Source organism: Cydia fagiglandana, chromosome 13 (assembly GCF_963556715.1).
Source record: "Cydia fagiglandana chromosome 13, ilCydFagi1.1, whole genome shotgun sequence".
NCBI classification, from domain to species: domain Eukaryota; kingdom Metazoa; phylum Arthropoda; class Insecta; order Lepidoptera; family Tortricidae; genus Cydia; species Cydia fagiglandana.
In genome coordinates this window covers 18,228,720-18,248,384 of record NC_085944.1, presented here as the reverse complement: position 1 = coordinate 18,248,384, position 19,665 = coordinate 18,228,720, and the positions used below count along the sequence as shown (strand labels likewise).

General features: G+C 36.8%; 3 protein-coding genes across 6 annotated transcripts; all 3 read left to right on the top strand.

Annotated features, from left to right (window-relative positions):
- The first annotated feature begins 2,720 nt into the window (after positions 1-2,720).
- Positions 2,721-10,850, top strand: LOC134670373 (gustatory receptor 68a-like). 4 transcript variants are annotated; one of them, XM_063528196.1, is made up of 4 exons: positions 2,721-3,975; positions 4,185-4,256; positions 4,495-4,584; positions 10,791-10,850. In XM_063528196.1, exons 1-4 carry the CDS (start codon positions 2,977-2,979, stop codon positions 10,848-10,850), a joined length of 1,221 nt encoding a protein of 406 aa, XP_063384266.1. In that variant the 5' UTR covers positions 2,721-2,976. The 4 variants fall into 4 exon arrangements, with proteins under 4 accessions (XP_063384266.1, XP_063384265.1, XP_063384268.1 ...); XM_063528195.1 differs by lacking the exon at positions 10,791-10,850 and adding an exon at positions 5,064-5,172; XM_063528198.1 differs by lacking the exons at positions 4,185-4,256; positions 4,495-4,584; positions 10,791-10,850 and adding exons at positions 9,846-9,917; positions 10,205-10,369.
- Positions 10,851-11,331: 481 nt separating this feature from the next.
- LOC134669826 (gustatory receptor 68a-like) lies at positions 11,332-14,050 on the top strand. The gene is made up of 4 exons (XM_063527447.1): positions 11,332-12,597; positions 12,684-12,755; positions 12,982-13,071; positions 13,505-14,050. Exons 1-4 carry the CDS (start codon positions 11,608-11,610, stop codon positions 13,559-13,561), a joined length of 1,209 nt encoding a protein of 402 aa, XP_063383517.1. The 5' UTR covers positions 11,332-11,607; the 3' UTR covers positions 13,562-14,050.
- Positions 14,051-14,635: 585 nt separating this feature from the next.
- LOC134669825 (uncharacterized) lies at positions 14,636-19,572 on the top strand. Its single transcript, XM_063527446.1, has 4 exons — positions 14,636-15,691; positions 15,770-15,838; positions 16,258-16,347; positions 19,224-19,572. The coding sequence occupies exons 1-4, from the start codon at positions 14,678-14,680 to the stop codon at positions 19,281-19,283; spliced, it is 1,233 nt and encodes a 410-aa protein (XP_063383516.1). The 5' UTR covers positions 14,636-14,677; the 3' UTR covers positions 19,284-19,572.
- Positions 19,573-19,665: the final 93 nt, after the last annotated feature.

The following is a 19,665-nucleotide window of genomic DNA, read 5'->3' as shown; positions in this document are numbered from 1 at the left end:
TCGTTCTTTGATTGATTCGGAGCATCGTATTTTAGTACTATATAGTATATTTTAGTACAATAAGCGGGCTAAATAAATATATTAACATATAATATGCTCTACGGTTTGGAAGAACGGCCGCCTATGACAGTTAAAATAAAAAACCGATCATTCTCGTAGAACCTACCAAAGAATATAATACTCAGAACCTACTTATCTATTGTCTAAGTTTGACACTTGACGATAAAATACTTCTTTAAGAAAGGAGGTGTCAATTCGTAGCTGCTACAGTATATTTTTAAAAGTTAAACTGATAAAACGTTGATGCTTAGTCACCATTGAAATAACAACTGCTTAGCAACTGGTGGCACCCTGGCTGCTGACGTACGTGATTGGCAGTGCGTGTAGGTATTAATGACAGCAGCTTGAATTTGAGTGCTTAGATACCACTGACTTTTTAACCGTTATTGTCATTGTGATTAAATAAGGGTGTATGCGTTAAAGAAAAACTCAGAAGTTAAGATATATGTGACGAACTGAAAGCCTACGCTAAAATGACAACTTAGATGTCCTTATTTTTGTGACGATTGAAGTGTATATGTTTTCTTGGACACCTTGCCCGCTCAGGTATATCTGCTGCTGACTGGACCATCAACTGTCTAACTACAGAAACTACTACTAAATCGAATAAATTCACTTCATATGCTCTCAGGGACCTCCAGTGGTTCCCCAACTGTTAGGAATCACTATTATTATTGATTACAATGTTTTTTTTCCAGATGATCGCTACCGCGGTAACGTATCTGGTAATATTGGTACAGTTTGATAGTGCCTAAACATGATGAGAATAAATTTTGCAATCACCGTTTGTGTATAGATGGCAAATAAAATGTATGATCACGGAAAATATGTGTTTAAATCGAATCTAATTTAAATGAAGGGTTTCATGCTACTAATCCTTTCGCAGAAGTATGTAGGTAAATAAGCCTACACTGAGAGAAAAATCATCACCAGGAATTAAAAAACAGTTCTGTACTGGGGGAAAAAATGAAGTTTTAGTAATAATTATGGACGTATCATTATTTCTGTAAAGATTATTTATTTCTACAAACAGCTCAGTAATCCCAAATATAATTTCAACAAACAGATAATAGAAATTGCAAGAACTAATAGAAATTGCAAAAGTCAATTTGTTCGTATTAGTTAACTCTCCTTGTCCCCGGATTAAGTTTATTTTTGTAATTCTAAGTGTATTTTTGTTGTAATTTTCTCTCAGTGTAAACAAGGAAAGTCGTGCCAAATATTATACAAGCAAATCGTCGGGTGACAAGCAAAAGTCACTAAGTACTATTTTAAATACTTGGGGCATATACTTACTCCGAGTCTTAAAGACGATAGTGATATGGAAAGGGAGCGTAGGGCGCTGTCAGTGAGAGCCAATATGTTAGCCCGCAGGTTTGCTCGTTGCTCCAACGAAGTTAAAAAAACGCTTTTTAAAGCTTATTGCACATCTTTTTACACGAGCAGCCTGTGGGTAAACTACACTCGAAAAACGTACTCAGCCCTACGCGTACAATATAATAATGCGTTCAGGATGCTGATGCGGCTGCCCCGCTGCTGCAGCGCATCGGGGATGTTTGCAGAGGCGAGAGTTGACTGCTTTTATGCAACAATTAGAAAGAAATGCGCGTCCCTGGTGCGGAGGGTGCGGGATAGCCGCAACAGCATCCTGGCCATGATAGCGGATAGGATTGATTGTCCATTTATACGGCATTGCTGCAGTTTGCACATCACTAACTATGCACAAGTGGTCGAGTGATGTGCGCACTGTTGCAATGGAGTATTTATTTAGTTATTAATGTACAAATACCATAGATATAAGAATACTAACCTAGATAATAAGTTTATTGTGTTACTAACCATGTATTACTATGTATTATGAATCTTTGTTATTTGAAATAAATGATTATTGATTGATTTGACTATCAAAAAATTAAAGTAACAATGCACTTTATTGCACTTGTAACACGGTTTATTATCCAATAATTTCAATGGTGTTAGTTAGTGACTTTTGCTTGTCACCCGACGAAATATAAGATAACAAAATTGACAGTGCATAAGAATTTTAGGACCTCTAAAATAACATGTCCCAAAATAAATTCACTGCCAAAAATGTTTCATACTTTCTTTCTTCCCTATAAGTATACACAGTTCATAATTTATACGCAAGGAACTTAGATTTCTCCGCAGTCGAGTTGTACATTTTGAAGACAGAACATGGGTTAAGTCTATTTTAATAAAGTTTGTATGAACTCACCGCCATTTAAAAATCTTTTAAAATAAATAGTTTTTAGTGTAACCAACCCATTTCATTTTATAAAACTGTTTTTGTAAAGTGTTGTGTGCCGAAGCGTATAAGTTAACTCTAAATTGTACAGTGATTTGGTTTATAGTGTCAGACTGTATACATTTTGTTTGAATAAATAAAATAAAATAAATTTCTGCAATACTTTAGTACCTAATCGGACTTTCGTAGGTTTAATTCGTAAATATACATTTTTTAAACTCTAATTTACTAGTTAAATAGGTTCCGTGTCACATGTGAGGGAAACTAATTCTAACCATTTATCACGGACACTTAATTACTAATGAAGAGATACCATCGATCCTCTTCAATTATAGTAAACAAAATACATATAGATATAAATAACAAAATAAATTCCAATTCATTCAGTCTATAAAAAACCATAATAAAACACAATGTGATTGAACAAAATGTAGGTAAATATTTATAAATAAAGTACAGATGTAGTGCAGCAAGAAAACGTTTTTCATTTGTTTACGAGTATGAAGTGCGTTTAAAATATTTCATCGATTAGTAAGCGATGCTATCGCGCCACACTCATTATTATGAATTAAAACATTCTAGTCAAGCTTTAGTTATTCCATTCTCCAGTGTCATTTTAACTACTGGCCAAGAATAACTTGCATGCAATCATGTTCACTTCACTGAAACAATATTTCTCACCATTCGTGAATAAGGATGAAGAACTATGTTTACTGCAGATCTTCAAACCCTTGTATATTTTACTCTCCGCTCTCGGTTTATTTCCTCAAGCTGTACGATTTCCTGATGGAATAAAAAATACCACTTTGAATATCAAAAACAGTATAATAAATTCGATATGTACCTTGTTCATGATTGTAATTGTTCACGCCTTCTTGGTGTTTCATTTACAAGAACTAAACGTCTCTAGTAAAGATAACTCCATGACGGAAGGTAAAATGACTCTAATGAACTACATTGCTGACCTAGTTTTAGAAATACTGTTTTGCACGGTCTCTTATTTCTACGTAATTCGTGACAGAAATGTGTATATCATTATACTGAACGACATAGCTATTTGCTGGGATAGACTGGCAATGGGAAAGAGGAGATTGATTCTTGGACGATTACGTGTACATATCAACTGTGTGGTTTTGACCACTGTACTGGCAATGATTCTTGTATTGGCCGTGGCCACATACACAGGCGATTCAGGAGTCTGGAAGATGATATTAGTAACACTGACATTTGTCTTACCAGATATGATACAGTTTACAATGATAGCGTTTTACTTCGTGATGATATTAATGGTTGTGGCGATGTTAAAGAATATTGAAGAGGAGTTTAAAGTGATTTCACTTGTGAAGAATAGCGTTCCAAATGATTTGGTTGAAGCTCGTTTGGTAGTAACCATTAATGAGTTAAGGGAGCTATACGTGAAGACGTTGAAGATCAAGAGGCAGATAAACGAGGCGTTCCAGGGACCGTTACTAGTGTCGTTGGTGGTATGCTTCTTTGAGTTGGTGACCATGCCCCACATGATATATCACGGGCTGGCGTTCCAGGCTAACTTCACCACGCATGATGATATCGAGTGCACCGTATGGGTGTTAAACCAGTTAATTAAAATGTATGCTTTAGCTAAATCGGGTGCTTTGCTGAAATCACAGGTATTTCTACTACCTACAGCAAGCAGCAGAAGCAAGGTAGGTAGGGCCTAGCTAATGAAAGCAAGCTCGTGTTCTCTTCACAATAAAGTTATGCCAAGGCCATTATAAATACCTCACTGACATAGTTGCTTCTGCTACCGACTGTACAATTGTGTTCGTTTATTTCATGATGTTCACAAAGTCGCTTGGTAATCTTAGTAATGTTTTAGGTGAATGAAATTGGGCGCACTATTCACAATATCCCGATCAGTGGAGATCAAGATCTGAAAATATATTTAGATGTAAGTATTCTACTTTTTTTATGCATTAATTGAAATTTGCATAAGGGGAAGACCTAAAATACACGGAAAATAAGCTTAAGGGAAGATATAAGTACTATAAATGCGTATTTTTAAATACTTCAGATGGAACATTGTCGAGTATGTGCGGAATGGAAGAGTGTAAGGGATTTCACGACTCTTCCTTTTCCGTACAGACTCTAGACGTCTTGAATTTAATACAAACGTCCTTATTATTCAGGTTCTACATTTTTCATCATTGATGGCTTATCAGGACACGGCGATTACCATTTATGGATATTTTCCATTAGATTCAACTCTGGTATTTAATGTAAGTTGCATAAGCCTTCAATTTTTTTTGTTGTTTACCAACATGATTTCTTAAGTTAAAACTTTTTATGTATAAGCTTGGACCCCTTGAACAACCCTATTTTGCAGGACTCTGAGATCTATCTAATATTTAAATCGATTAGAAGTTAACGAAACCCCTCAAATATTGAATATTTTTTTCAGTAAAAGTTAAATATTTAATCCCTATTAAGCGCGCGGTTGTTTTATGCGATCAACGGAATGTAGGAAAATGACATTTTACATTAGATAATCTAACATATATATATGACACTACCTATATTGTTTTATGCGGTAAACGCAGCGGTAAGCGCGTTATCATTTTTCATACTTTCTGTAAGGCGTAAAGGCATGCATTCAACGCTGCGTTTATCGCATAAAGCAACCGCTCGCTACTCTTAACATAATTCATGCTACAGGGCAATTTCTATTTTTGTTTAGATTTATTTTTTTTATTTTCAGATTGTTACGTCTGCTGCTATGTATTTGGTAATTTTAGTGCAGTTCGATAAACCTGAATAAATTCTTCTGACATTTAATCTACAGCGAAACTTGTGAATTCGATAAAAACTCTTGGTCTCGCAATAAATACCTATTATATTAATTACTTTAGTTTTATTTCAATGGTAATAATGATGTTCGAATTTAAACTATCATGAGTTAACTAACTTAAGCCAAAAATTATGGTTTAACTCACACTCGCGCGACTTGTTTCATCAGAGTGCCTTGATCGCCTACAGCAACAGCGCAAGACCTCCCACAACTAACCGACGCGGCGTACAGCAGTGCGCGACGCGCGGTCTTTGTGGACCATTATGGACGCTACTCGGGTCTCTATTGTTTCCCAAATAGTTTTAAGTCATAATGTATTGTTTGTCCGAATTTTCGTTAGTCATAATTGGTTTTTCTCAGAAACGCGGAATTTTTCAGGATTGCCATAAAACAAACCTAACCTAACCTAACCTATCTACAGAATAACCTTACGAAAAGCCTGAAAAGTCAACGGTTTCAGTTTTATGACTAACGATAATATGACAAACAATACATTATGACTTAAAACTTTATGGGAAACAAAGGGACCCCACGCTACTCACATGCACTATTAATACTTGAAAATGGAGACCTAGGCTCTCCGAAACATGTCGCGCAACCTAAAAAGGCTAGGACATGTAATTTTTATAACACCTCTATGTAAAACCCTTATGTCGCCGTGTGCCTGCTACACTGCCACATCTCAAAAAACCGTTTTTTCGAGAAATCGCGTCTCAAAGTTGTGAGAGTATAGTTCAGGGTGTTTAATAGGATCTTACTCCTTTAGTTTTAGGTCTATGAATTTAAAATTTAGCTTTTTTTACTTGGAATGATATAACCCTCCTTATGACCACACCACTTTTTAAAAGAAATGTATAATTTTTAAGACACAAGGCCCGAAAGACAGGTATTTAGAGTTGTGGCCGTATTGCAGAAACGTTTTTTAAAGATTTTAAGATGCGGCCAAATTTAAACACAAAATTATTGGAAAAAGGTTACCATGCAAATATAAATAAAAACACCAAAATAGTTAAAATCCCTTTATTTTTACCCGACTACGGCAACGCAAAAGGAGGGTTATGATTTTGACCGGTATGTATGTGGGTATGTATGTATGTATGTATGTTCATTTGTTCCCTCATAACTTCTAAAGTACACATAATAATTTGACAAACGATATGTCATTCGAATTATCTTAATCGTCCGCTGGTTATAGGCTATATGAAGTCACAAAAAAATGAACAAGGCGTCCTCTAGAGGTCATAAAGTCACGAACGAAAAAAATAAAAATAAGTAATGATTACGTGATGTATATCATTTGAAAGAGCTCAGTTAGCACATTTCAAATATATAAATATTGTTAGCTTTTGCGACCGGCTTTGCTTGCATGCACCCGATGAAACATTAATGTATCGGGTAGGTAATTCGAACTACGAATCTACAAGCGCTCTGGATTCTATCCGCGTATTACCCGACTACGGCGATACAAGAAGGTATTTGCAAAATAAATTTGTTTGGCCGCTATAAACATAGTGTTTTTTTTAATGACCGGCAATATTTTATAACGTGAATAGGTATAGAAGTCCAGATCAGCCAAAATGTATGAAACAGCCGTACAAGAGACGTAGGAAGCTCGCTGTACGCGTTCCAAAGCCGGGCGCCTTCGGCGCCCTCATACTAGAGGAGTCGGGCGTAGCCTGACGTACGTGGCGCGCTGCAAGCAGTCCAAAGCCAGGCGACTTCGACTTTCTCATACTAAAAGTGTCGACATACGTGACACGCTGGACGCTTACCAAATCCGGGCAAATGCATGAAACAGCCTTACAAAAGACGTACGGGCACGCTGTACGTGTTCCAAAGCCGGGCGCCTTCGGCGCCCTCATACTCAACGCGTCGGGCGTAGCCCGTCGTCGTACGAGGCGCACTGTATGCGTTCAAAGCCGGGCGCCTTGGGCGTTCTTATACTAAAAGAGTCGGGCGTAGCCCGACGTACGAAGCTCGCTGTACGCGTTCCAAAGCCGGGCGCCGAAGGCGCCCTCATACTAAAAGAGTCGGGCGTAGCCCGACGTACGAACCTCGCTCTACTCGTTCCAAAGCCGGGCGCCAGGCGCCCTTATACTAAAAGAGTCAGGCGTAGCCCGACGTACAAGACACGCTCTACGCGTTCCAAAGCCGGGCGCCTTCGGCGCCCTCATAGTAATAGAGTCGGGCGTAGCCCGACGTAGGAGAGCATTCCAAAGCTGGGCGCAGAAAGCGCCTCCATGCCAAAGGATAGCGCAGCCCGATATATGTGGCGCTCTGCGTGTATTTCTGTACTGGGGATGCCCTCGAAAAAGTAATATAAAGTGACTTCGAATAGTTAGTAACGAAGTCATGACCCCAAAATTAATTAAATAAAAAATAAGTTCAAAAACTAAAACCCGACTACTGCAAATCGCGCTCTAAAAGTATGAAACAAGATAGAATTCTTATCTGAAGTTATCAAACAGGAAATATTATAAATGTTATAATTTTTTTAATAAAAAAATACAACGTGATATGTATAATTTACTACATTATTTATATTTTTACAGAGATTCAGAGGATAGCTGTGGTCGTATGCCACTTTACCTTAAAGTTTATAATCGTGGCATACGACCATGCACGGCGATCCTTTGAATATCTCTGTAAATATATCAAAAATGTAATACATTTTATTACGTTGTATTTTTTTATTAAAAAAATTATAACATTTATAATATTTCCTGTTTGATAACTTCAGATAAGAATTCTATCTTGTTTCATACTTTTTAGAGCGCGATTTGCAGTAGTCGGGTTTTAGTTTTTGAACTTATATCAACTTTGATAGGAACAAGATCACTGTACGCGATAATAATAATATGTGTAACTCAGCTAATTATTATTTTCTAGGACGCAACTCAAAAGCTTCATTTAAAACGTGTGCTATATAGCCACAACTCAAAAGTGGCTGTATTGCAGGGGATTGTCTGACAATTTATGGTCAAATGCATAAGGCCACTTGTGAGAAAAAGGCTCTTAAAGACCTTTTTTGCTATGGCTCTCGAAATAAGGTCGTAAATTGAACAATTTTGAATACGAATCTGCAATAATCCAGAAAATCAAAAATTTTGAATTGTGGCCGTATAGCAGGCACACGGCGATGTGTATTTATTGGGTTAAGTAGTGATAATGAATCACGAGGATTTCCTGATTCAGGGAGTATTAATAGGTTGGGTTTTCATGTGCGAGTGTGGTTCTAGATTCTATTTTTCGAAAGTTTGACAACAGGACCAAGAAAGGAAATTAATTCCACGGGTATTCACAGCTAGGTAATTAATAGTAAGCTGTTTTTCAATTTTTTATTAATTAATTATACCTACTCTTGATTGAAATATCCTATCACATGCAATGCAATCTCGTGACTAAAATGAGTTTTATCAGTAGGTACATACCAAATCATGCATACTTAATTAAATGCATTAATGCATGCATTAATAATTTTTCAGTTTTATCTACATACTTTTAATCATTTCCTGTCAGTCATTTTTTACTTAGAGTGATTTTTACTACCGATCAGACACTACTAGTCAGAGAAGATGTCTTCTACACTGACAAAATATTTCTCTCCAGTTATCAATCACGAAGAAGAATTGTGTCTCTTGCAGATTTTTAAACCTCTTTACGTTTTACTTTCCGCTCTCGGTTTATTTCCACAGTCCATAAAATTCCCTGATGGAATACACAAAACTAACGTGGAACTTAAAAACAGCTCAATCAATTCCGCCTGCACAATGTTTATGATTGCCGTAATTTACGTATTTTTCTTTTTTCATGTACAAGAATCATACATGTCTAGTAAAGACAACACCTTGACAGAAGGTACAATGACTCTGATAAATTACATTGTTTGCCTTATTATACAAGTATTATTTTGTACCGTTTCATTTTTTCGTGTAACATGCGACAGAAAAATTTACATCACTATTTTAAACGAAATGGCTGACTGTTGGGAAAGAATGGCGATGGGTAAGAGAAGGCTAATTCTTGGACGACTGCGTGTGCAGGTGAACTGTGTGGTTCTACCCTCTGTACTACTGATTTTTTTACTCTTACTAATTTGCCGGAATATCGGAATGTACGTAAATATCTGGAAAGCAATATTAATATCTCTGACGTATGATCTACCTGAGCTGATACAGTTTGGAATGCTTGCATTCTATTTAGTATTGGTTTTGATAATTGTGGCGCTGTTAAAAAGTATCGAAGAGGAATTAATATTAATTTTGCATGATGTGGAAAAAAACAATCGGCATAAATCTTTTGAATTTGATATGAGAATGGGCATGGGTGAAATAATGAAGGTGTATGTCAAGACGCTGGGGTTGAAGCGACAGGTGATCGCAGCGTTCCGAACATCGATACTGGTGGCACTGGTGTCAACCTTCCATCAGCTAGTCAGCTTGCTACACCTGATGTACCATGGTCTCGCCTTCCAGACAAATTTTTCCACCCACTACATTATTGACTGCAGCATCTGGACGGTCAATCAGCTGCTCAAAATATATATTTTGGCGCGCTCAGGCGATCTGTTGACATCACAAGTAAGTGTATTGTTATAATTGTGATATGCTTCGAGCAACACCGGCTTCTGACACGTCGTGTGATGTATTGACAAAATGAAATGATCTTTAAAAAACTTTTGTTTTTTTTCAGGTAAATGAAATTGGCCGCACTATTCATAACATTCCAATAAGTGGTGATCCAGATTGGAAAGTTATTTTAGAAGTGAGTATTATATTATTGTAACTTCTAAAATTTCATAAATATGAGTATTGTTGTTTGAATATTATTCAAGGGAATTCACACGCTCTATAGCAGGCGTATAAGTAGTATAAGTACTATTATCTTGATGTGACGTAGGTATTCGGGTTCAAATCCTGGCAACGGCGTTTTTTTTCTGTGTTCTTCACAAATATTGAATCATTATTGACCTTACTGTGGGACTAGGTGGGTCTGTGTAAAATAATCCATATTTAATTTAGTAAACACTGTATCATCCCCTTTTTAATCAGGTGCAGCATTTCTCATCGTTGATGTCTTATCATGATGCAAAAATGACCGTATATGGCTTTTTCCCACTGGATGCAACTCTTTTATTTAATGTAAGTTTCTGAATCGACGTATTACTCATTTTTTGTTTGACTTTCTCGCTCTTCCTGTATATCCTACATGGTGTTGTGATCAGCTTTCCTAACTTTTTATCTCCAATTCACTGTCTTCGAGATCATCTGACAATGACGTCTGTATCTCGCCCGCGAGATAGACTACTCGTCTTTTTCCGTGTATTAATTAGAGGGAGAGACGAGCAGCCTATCCTGTCTATCTCGCGGGAGAGATACTGTCCCGGCACTCCTGTGCTAAGCCTCGTATATAACTCATAAACGATGGCCAATTGCAAAAAAGGTACTTCCTCGTACACATGCATGTTTTTTTACACTACCTACTACATCTTTCCATCTTGTTTTTCCTATACCTCCTCCTTTGAGTCCTTTGGCCTGCGGATCTACTACCGGAAATATAAGTTGTAGGGATGACCATGGAACTTTTGTTGCGTCAACTTTGGATTTGACGTCTTTAACAATTTATTTTCTTTTTCAGATGGTTGCGTCTGCTGCGATGTATTTAGTCATTTTGGTGCAGTTTGACAAACCTGAATGAGTTTTGGTGAAATTGAAATAGAAACAAAATTCATGAAGACATTGGAAAAATCAATTAAACATTCATATATCATTCACTGAAAGATTAATTACATTGTAGGAACAATATATTTAATGATATATATAACAATGTAGTTTTATTGTAGAGATTAGATTAAATAATATCTGGTGGTAAAAAGAGATTAAGAACTTAAACAGAATTTTTCATATAGTAGGTAGTCAACTATAAATGCACAGTAATTTCTTGCTCAAGGAAGTGCCTAAAATATATGGCACGCTCATATATACATATTTGTAAACATTATGGCGTCAGATATTTTACACACAACCAAGTATTTTACCACAGACCAGACATATTAGACTTTGAGCAGTTAAAGAAAGTATCTTTGTCGATATTGTCGATGCCTTCTATAGAAGTGCATCACGAACTAGACTCAGAGCAGAGGCCAGTCTATCTAGTTTATCAATAAGTTACTCGGTCCAGACCCCAAAATAATCCACGGAGTATCAAAGGTTATACCTGTTGCAGGAGACTGTACTTATTTCCATTAAAATGATAATTCACGGTTTAAACTTGGTCAAACCATAGACCTTCGATACTCGTAAACATGTTATGACTGTTCATTAGGTAACAAATACCAATACATATAAAACAATGGTTTTAATTGTTAACCGACAGAATAATTAAAAATATATAAGCACAAGTTTCAGTCATTTACTTCGGTATATCGTCTCGCTGCACTAAGCATGTTAGAAACATGTTTGCTACACTAAAAAAATATTTCTCTCCCGTTGCTAATCAAAATGAAGAACTAAGTTTTCTCCAGATTTTTAAACCTATCTACGTTTTACTTTCCACGCTCGGCTTATTTCCTCAAACCATACTATTTCCTAACGATGGACAAAACTCCATTTGTACTCTCAAACACAGCGTGTATAATTGGTGTCATACCTTATTAATGATCATTTTAATTCACAGCTTTTATATTTTTCATTTACAAGTATTGCACATCTCTAGTCAAGAGAACTCCATAACGCAAGGCAGTATGACATTAACGAACTACATTATTGACCTATCGCTGCAAGTATTGTTCTGCACAGTCTCATATTTCCATGTGATTCGTGACAGAAATCTGTATATCAGGATGCTACAAGACATGGCAGGCTTCTGGGACAGGTTAGCAATGGGTGAAAGGAGACAGATTCTTGGACAATTACGTGTTCAGATGTGTGCTGTACTGAGCCCGATTGTAATTATCCCTTTACTAGCAGTTATCACATACAGGGGACCTCTTGGTGTATGGAAGAAGATACTGTTTACCGTAACTTTTATTTTACCAGAGATAATACAATTTATAATGATTTCATTTTATTTGGTAATGATTTTGATGATAGTGGCGCTTTTGAAAAATATTGAAGAGGAGATTAAAATCTTAGTTCTGAGAAATAACATTTGCTATAATTCACTTGGAACTAAATCGGAAATGGGCATATTCAAGATAAAGAATGTGTACGTGAAGACGCTAAAGATCAAGCGGCAGGTGAACGCGGCGTTTCAGGCACCGATCCTGGTGGCGTTGACAGTGTGCTTCCACGAGCTGATGGCCTTACCCCACATGATATACCACGGTACGGTCTATGTACCGAACTTCTCTGTAAACAACACTATCGGGCTCAGTCTATGGGTATTCACGCAGCTGCTAAAATTGTCTGCTTTGGCATGTTCGGGAGCATTGTTGAAATCACAGGTATTTCTTGTATTTTGCAATGCTGGATATTTCTAGTCCTACGTCAACTATCCGTCGCTGTAACTATGTGTTCTTGATTGTTCCAGGTAAATAAAATTGGCCGCACTATATATAATTTTCCGATAAGAAGAGATCAAGATTTAAAGGCTTATTTACTCGTAAGTGTTTTTTTTCTAGTGGTAGTTATTTTCTGTAACTTGCCTAAAATCTGAATTAAAAAAATTAGTGCCTGATTGTGATATCGAACCTTATAAAAGGATAGGTAGGTAATTCAACATTTCGAGGACGTCAATTGGTATCAAGCTTGTATTTCCTTTTTAATTGCGTCGCCAGTAGAAATGTGTGCCAGTATTTCCAATAACTTATGCTCTTTGGTTTTTCTAGGTACAACACTTTTCATCACTGATGTCTTATCAAAAAGCAGAAATTACTATCTACGGCTACTTTGCACTGGATGGAACTCTCATATTTAATGTAAGTTCGGAATTACCCTAAACGACCATCGTCTACACTAAAATAAAATAAAACACACTATCGACTATCAAATCTTAAACCCTAAGCTGTTGCTGACATATACGGCGCGATTCGGGAAATGAATTAGATCTCTACTAGACCTCAACAAGTTACGATATGGATAATTTAAAGATATTTGTAAGATAGATATGTCAAATTTGACGTTTCCGCGATTCTGGAGGTCCTCTGGAACGATTTCGACAAGTTATGACTGAGATACCTATCCAAGTCACATCTAGTCGATATCTAACGTAAATCTAGTTGATCTCTATATCGTCTCTAGATCTTGTGATTATCTCGTTTCCCGAATACGCGTGTTTGTCTAGTGATGGGCAAATAATTCTAGTTTGCGCAATAAAGTTTAAATAAATAGATATATTCATGTTGTTTTCAGATGGTGGCTTCAGCATTCATGTATTTAACCATTTTGGTGCAGTTTGACCAGATTTGACTTATTCTCTTAGATCTCAGTTTATCTCTTCTCTTCGACACCCTTCTATCAATGCAATATTAAAAAACACAACAATGCAAGCTTTTATTGTCGACTACTCTTTTCTTTATAAAATCATAAAGTATTCGTAAAACATTGTGATTATTATGAACTACCTTACCTATTTATATCTAAACTATAATAGGTACAAACATTAGCATCTGGGTACTTACGATACATTAATAACCTGAATGAGTGTACTTAGTGATTGACTACCGCATGACATGCGATCTCAATTAAATTCGAGGAGGCGGATTTGATATTAATCTCGCACTCACAAATATACCTGAGATGCATTGAGACGAATATCTAATCGATATTATATTTTGTCATTTTAAATATACCTTCTGCTTTAAAAGTAAGGTGGTAGTACTAGTACTCGACATGCAGATGCCCAAAAGATAACACCCTACTGCCACCTCTATTGACAATGACTTAAGTTTCAAGATGACATGTACTGGGACCGCGTCGAGCACCAGCACCACCACCTTATGACGTTTTAGGGGTTTAATTACCTACTGCATTCTTTGACAGCGCATGACTTATTACCCTTGAATAATAAAACGTGAATGATGAGTTTGATATAATTATAATGCACACCCCACTTTGCGTTATTAGGGTTCCGTACCCAAAGGGTAAAACGGGACCCTATTACTAAGACTTCGCTGTCCGTCCGTCCGTCCGTCCGTCCGTCCGTCCGTCCGTCCGTCTGTCACCAGGCTGTATCTCACGAACCGTGATAGCTAGACAGTTGAAATTTTCACAGATGATGTATTTCTGTTGCCGCTATAACAACAAATACTAAAAACAGAATAAAATAAAGATTTAAATGGGGCTCCCATACAACAAACGTGATTTTTGACCAAAGTTAAGCAACGTCGGGAGGGGTCAGTACTTGGATGGGTGACCGTTTTCTTTTTGCTTTTTTTTTGCGTTATGGTACGGAACCCTTCGTGCGCGAGTCCGACTCGCACTTGCCCGGTTTTTAGTATCTACTAGCCTAATGACACATTCTCGGCAGTAAATAGTCTGCCTTTGAATAGTTACACATTTAACGATTCAAGTAAAAGTTAAACAATGTTTAGTTCGCTGCGTATATACTTCTCCCCTTTTGTGAAAAGAAACGAGGAATTACGCTTACTCCAGATCTTCAAACCTTTGTATATTGTCCTCTCATTTCTCGGACTTATCCCGTGCTCAATAGAATTTCCACAAGGCAATGTAGACTGCATTATTTTGCACAAGTCCGCTTTCAACCATTCATGTTGTGCTTTTTTAACGTTGCTTCTCGTGTACGTGTTTTTCGGACTCCACGTATATGAAGTGTTAACCTCACGCGAAGAGAATGCTCTGGCTGATGACCAAATGGCGAAGGCCAATTACATAATTGAATTGGTCACACAATTTACGTTCTGTAACGCTACGTATTTCTGTGCTTTCCGATACAAAGATATATATATGTCCATTTTAAAAGAGATCACTCGGTCTTGGGACGACCTGCCTTATGTTAATAGGGGGATCATTTTGGGACGTATTCGCGTAAAAGTCAACTGTGGAGTTATCGGCTCTATATGTCTAATCCTGCTCACCCTTACGGCCGTTACGTACGCTGGCTCATCTAGCTTATGGAAAAGGATATTGATAACTATTTCTTTCAATTTACCAGAGATGATACAATTCATTTTGATTGCTTTCTATTATGTGCTTATATTGATGGTAGTGGCATTAATGAAGAATATTGAGGATCACTGTAGGATGTTCATGAAAGCACGAAGAAGTACTAGTATAAAGAACAGTAGTTCAAAAGTGGAGTTGGGACGGATTCCAGTAACGTTGTCTCAAATTAAGTGCGTGTATGTGAAGGCGCTGCGTGTCAAGAGGCAGATCAATGCGGTTTTCCAAGCTCCCATTATGTTGTCCCTGTTCCAATGCTTTCACACGATGGTCAGTGAATCCTACGACATTTGCCTAGGACTCCTTTATCAAGACAACTTTACAACACACAACTTAATCGAAAACTCCTACTGGGTTTTGTTGCAACTGTTGAAGATTTATGCTCTGGCACGTTCAGGATCCTTATTAAAAGCAGAGGTACCTTAATTGGTTGAAGGATAATATTTTTTTAATAATCAGAGATACCTACTGGACTAATCTTCTGTTATTTTTCAGGCGCTTGCAATAGGACGAACAATACATAATATTCAAAGTGACGATGATGATATAAAACTGTTTGTTGAGGTATGTACCTACAGTCAGCAATTAGATAGTGAGGGTCAAAGCGGCTAAATACAGGTGGCCCAAAAAGAAATGAAATTGATCATTTTTTAGGAATATTTTTCTTCCTTCCACGTCTTTTACAAAACGTATTCTCTTCAAAATATTCTCCAATACATAAACGCAAACTTTTGTTAAAATATTAACTATATGCCGCAGTAAAAAATGCATACGTATATACTTAACAGTAATTTGGGAAAATTACGAACTAACCTACTACGCCAGAAGCACTTCATACTTTAGCAACATATACCTACCTATATATACCTATTAAAAATCGCGTCAACGTCAAGTCTGATTCCATTTTGTATGAACTGTTATATGATCATCTTTACATTCGGATACGATAGTACACACCAGTAATTATTACGTTTTATCCGCAGATACAACATTTTTCAACGTTAATGAATTTTCAAGGCACTGAAATCACAATTTTCGGCTACTTTCCATTAGAAGCTCCACTCATGTTTAATGTAAGTTAAAAATTTACACCACAACGGCAAGGTAGAAAGGCAGACTAACTAAAACTAGACTTTATTGATTTAAAACTTGCAACCGCCAGCCGCTTTGGATGTCCACAGCGCGGCTAGCGGCCCGATTCGAAATATTACGTCTAGTAACGATATGGATTACATATGTCAGTATCAAAAGTGGCATTTAATATTGTCTTATTTTAAAGTTCGAAACGGGCCGTAGCTGGCGTGGGTGCACCCACCAGGGTAAGTAAAATCCGTCGCACGCGACTGCGCCAGTTAGCGTTGCTCAATACTATTTTTCGTCCGGACTTGACGGTTAGTTATCATCATCATCATCATCATTTCAGCCTTTCCCACTGCTGAGCACAGGCCTCCTCTCATGCGCGAGAGGGCTTGGGCTATAGTCCCCACGCTAGCCCAATGCGGATTGGGGACTTCACATACACCTTTGAATTTCTTCGCAAATGTATGCAGGTTTCCTCACGATGTTTTTCCTTCACCGAAAAGCTAGTGGTAAATATCAAATGATATTTCGTAGGTACATAAGTTCCGAAAAACTCATTGGATTTGAACCCGCGACCTCCGGATTAAAAGTCAGACGTCATATCCACTGGCCACCACTGCTTCATCGACGGTTAGTTATCCCGGGTACCTATTCTGATCTTTCGGATTTCGATCGGATTCTTGTTTCGTCGGATTCTCATATATTTACTCAGATTGTGACGTCCTGTCGCGTCCTAAAGTAAATCTACTGAGGAAAGTAGTGTCATATTAAGGTGCAAATTTTGGTATCGGATGAATTCACTTAGCACAGATGTAATATGATTACACAAAGCTAAGCTATTTGAGCCTGGTAGACATCCGCCACCCCCTGGCAGGTAGGCAGGGGGGGCAGTCAAAGTAATTTGTAATCGAATCAATTATTGGCACGTCTTGAGATGTCCTACGGTTAAAACCTATTTCAAGTCGATGATGAAGATGCTACTGTTCCTGAGGCCTGTAAAATGTAATATTTACAAAATTCTGGAGAGTAAATAGCTAATTTCGAATCTAGTCTTTCATATATATGTCGGGCAGACGAAGCAAAGCATTTCTACTAGGGTGCAAGAACATATTATTATAGCTAATTATGTCAAGCACCGCCAACTAAAGTTTGCGGTCTGGGAGCATGACATGGACTCTGGTTCTCGCCAAGGAGGAGCCATATATTCCCAGAATGTTGCCAGAGGCCGTTGAGACTGAAAAATATCTTAACTTTTACAGAAACTACAGCTATTATCTACCACCAGCTTACGTTTCAGATAGTCCGGGTAATAAGAAAACAAGCAAGACATAGAACAGTGAGACCATAGTGATAAATGGTGTGGTCATTTAAGTAAAGTAATATTACTTACAATAATTGTAATGTGTAACTAGCTTTATGAGACTATTTTGCATGTATACGTAGCTTTAAAATGTATATTTTTGTTTAATATATCTGTACGTGGGTCGTTTTACACATCAACACTAGAAGAAAATATAGTATTATTATGTATGTATGTATGTATGTATGTATGTCACTTTATTGCACATAAACAGGTTTACATAAAATGGACAAAAACAAAACAAAAATAAAAATGTTATGTACAAAGGCGAACTTATCCCTAAAAGGGATCTCTTCCAGCTAACCTTTGAGAAAATGCGAAAGGATCAGATACTAACAGGTGAAAGACAATTTAATATGGACAAATAGCACTATGAGAATTTTGGATACACATAAAGGACGACGAGAGCGAATAAGTACTTAAAGAAAAAGAAAAAAAAAAAACCAGTACTAGGTACATATTAATAAATATAGTATAAATACGCATAAACTATAACATACCTATACATATATATACTTAGACATATACTTACATAAAATACACATATACATATATGTATACATAAACATATAAACTATATATAAATATATATACATATATACATATAAAGTATTCAGTTCTAACTACATCAGGAGTCTAATAACCACAACTTTTTCAACTTCTCCTTGAGTGAGGCAACAGATTGCGATTTCCTTACGTCCACTGGTAGATCGTTCCACAGCTTAACTGAGTAGGCAGTGAAAGACCTACAGTACGCACGCGACTTTTTCGGTGGAATGGCTAGAGTCAGATTGGCACTAGATCGCAGACGGTGATCGCTAACAGTAGCCAAAAAACTAAATCTTTCTGATAGATACGTAGGGGATGCGGGATTAAATAACACGTTAAAGAGTAATGACAGACAAATTATGTGTCCCATAAGATTTTTCTTCTTATTAATATAAATAAACATTTTTTCCAAACATTCATTAGTGTGTTATTGAAATAATTTTAAATTTTCTTGCCCTGTTATTCTTTAATAATTTTTATTTTCTTAAACTGTATAACGGCATTGTCCGTTTTTTAGGACAACCTTGGGAGCAATCAATATATAAGGTTCGTGGCAATGTCCGTTTTAACGGACGTCCTGAAAACCCTACTTTCAGAATGCTTTTAATTTTTTTTTCTTGAATATAGCACTTTTTTACCCATTACTATCCCCAAAAACATTCCACGTGATAGGTGGCTACATTATTTCATGTCTTGCCATGTTAAGGGTTAATGGCTATGGCCGGATGGCTACCGGGCTGGATTGGTTTAGCTTTACGTATACTACATCTGTGCCAAGTGAATTCACCCGATAACAAAATTTGCACGTCCCATACATTGGGTGACACTACTTCCCTCAGTAATCCGGCGAATCAAAAATCCGACGAATCGGGTACTAATCGATTTGACTCGTTATATGTACGCTGCGATCTCCGCGACCTTTGTTGGATTATCTTAAATAATGATTGTTGTTTGTTTCAGATGGTCGCAGCAGCAGCAATGTATTTAATAATACTTGTACAGTTTGCAAAGACTCGTTAGAGTCATTATATTTACACTAATAAATTTTAAAAGACCCATAATACCTCAATTGAGTTTATGAACTTATTATACTCGAACTTGTGTGAATCAACTATTGGCCGGGTAAAACAACTCTTAAAATTTTAGGGTATTTATCAAACATTAACTATATGTGGTAGTAATTTCCTTATAAAATCTAAGCATGTTAGTAGAACGTGTCCTGTAATTAGTCCTACTATTTTCTGTAGCTAGTGGCAGGAAGTTTAAAAAAAACACCCTCTTTAACTATTCCTAATAATTAAGTAATTAAAGCAACAATATATATGTATATTTTGAACAAGTTAATAAAAGTTAAATTTCTATTTTGGATTTTTAATTCTTTGAGTACCTACCCACCTACCTA

What these genes read in the sequence shown, in the direction of transcription:
- LOC134670373 (XM_063528196.1), top strand. Translation starts at nt 2,977, where the DNA reads ATGTTCACTTCACTGAAACAATATTTCTCACCATTCGTGAATAAGGAT. An exon ending in GTGCTTTGCTGAAATCACAG is followed by an intron (nt 3,976 to 4,184) that starts GTATTTCTACTA and finishes GTAATGTTTTAG; the next exon opens with GTGAATGAAATTGGGCGCAC. An exon ending in ATTCAACTCTGGTATTTAAT is followed by an intron (nt 4,585 to 10,790) that starts GTAAGTTGCATA and finishes TTTCTTTTTCAG; the next exon opens with ATGGTTGCGTCTGCTGCGAT.
- LOC134669826 (XM_063527447.1), top strand. Translation starts at nt 11,608, where the DNA reads ATGTTTGCTACACTAAAAAAATATTTCTCTCCCGTTGCTAATCAAAAT. An exon ending in GAGCATTGTTGAAATCACAG is followed by an intron (nt 12,598 to 12,683) that starts GTATTTCTTGTA and finishes TGATTGTTCCAG; the next exon opens with GTAAATAAAATTGGCCGCAC. An exon ending in ATTTAAAGGCTTATTTACTC is followed by an intron (nt 12,756 to 12,981) that starts GTAAGTGTTTTT and finishes TGGTTTTTCTAG; the next exon opens with GTACAACACTTTTCATCACT.
- LOC134669825 (XM_063527446.1), top strand. Translation starts at nt 14,678, where the DNA reads ATGTTTAGTTCGCTGCGTATATACTTCTCCCCTTTTGTGAAAAGAAAC. An exon ending in GATCCTTATTAAAAGCAGAG is followed by an intron (nt 15,692 to 15,769) that starts GTACCTTAATTG and finishes GTTATTTTTCAG; the next exon opens with GCGCTTGCAATAGGACGAAC. An exon ending in AAGCTCCACTCATGTTTAAT is followed by an intron (nt 16,348 to 19,223) that starts GTAAGTTAAAAA and finishes TGTTTGTTTCAG; the next exon opens with ATGGTCGCAGCAGCAGCAAT.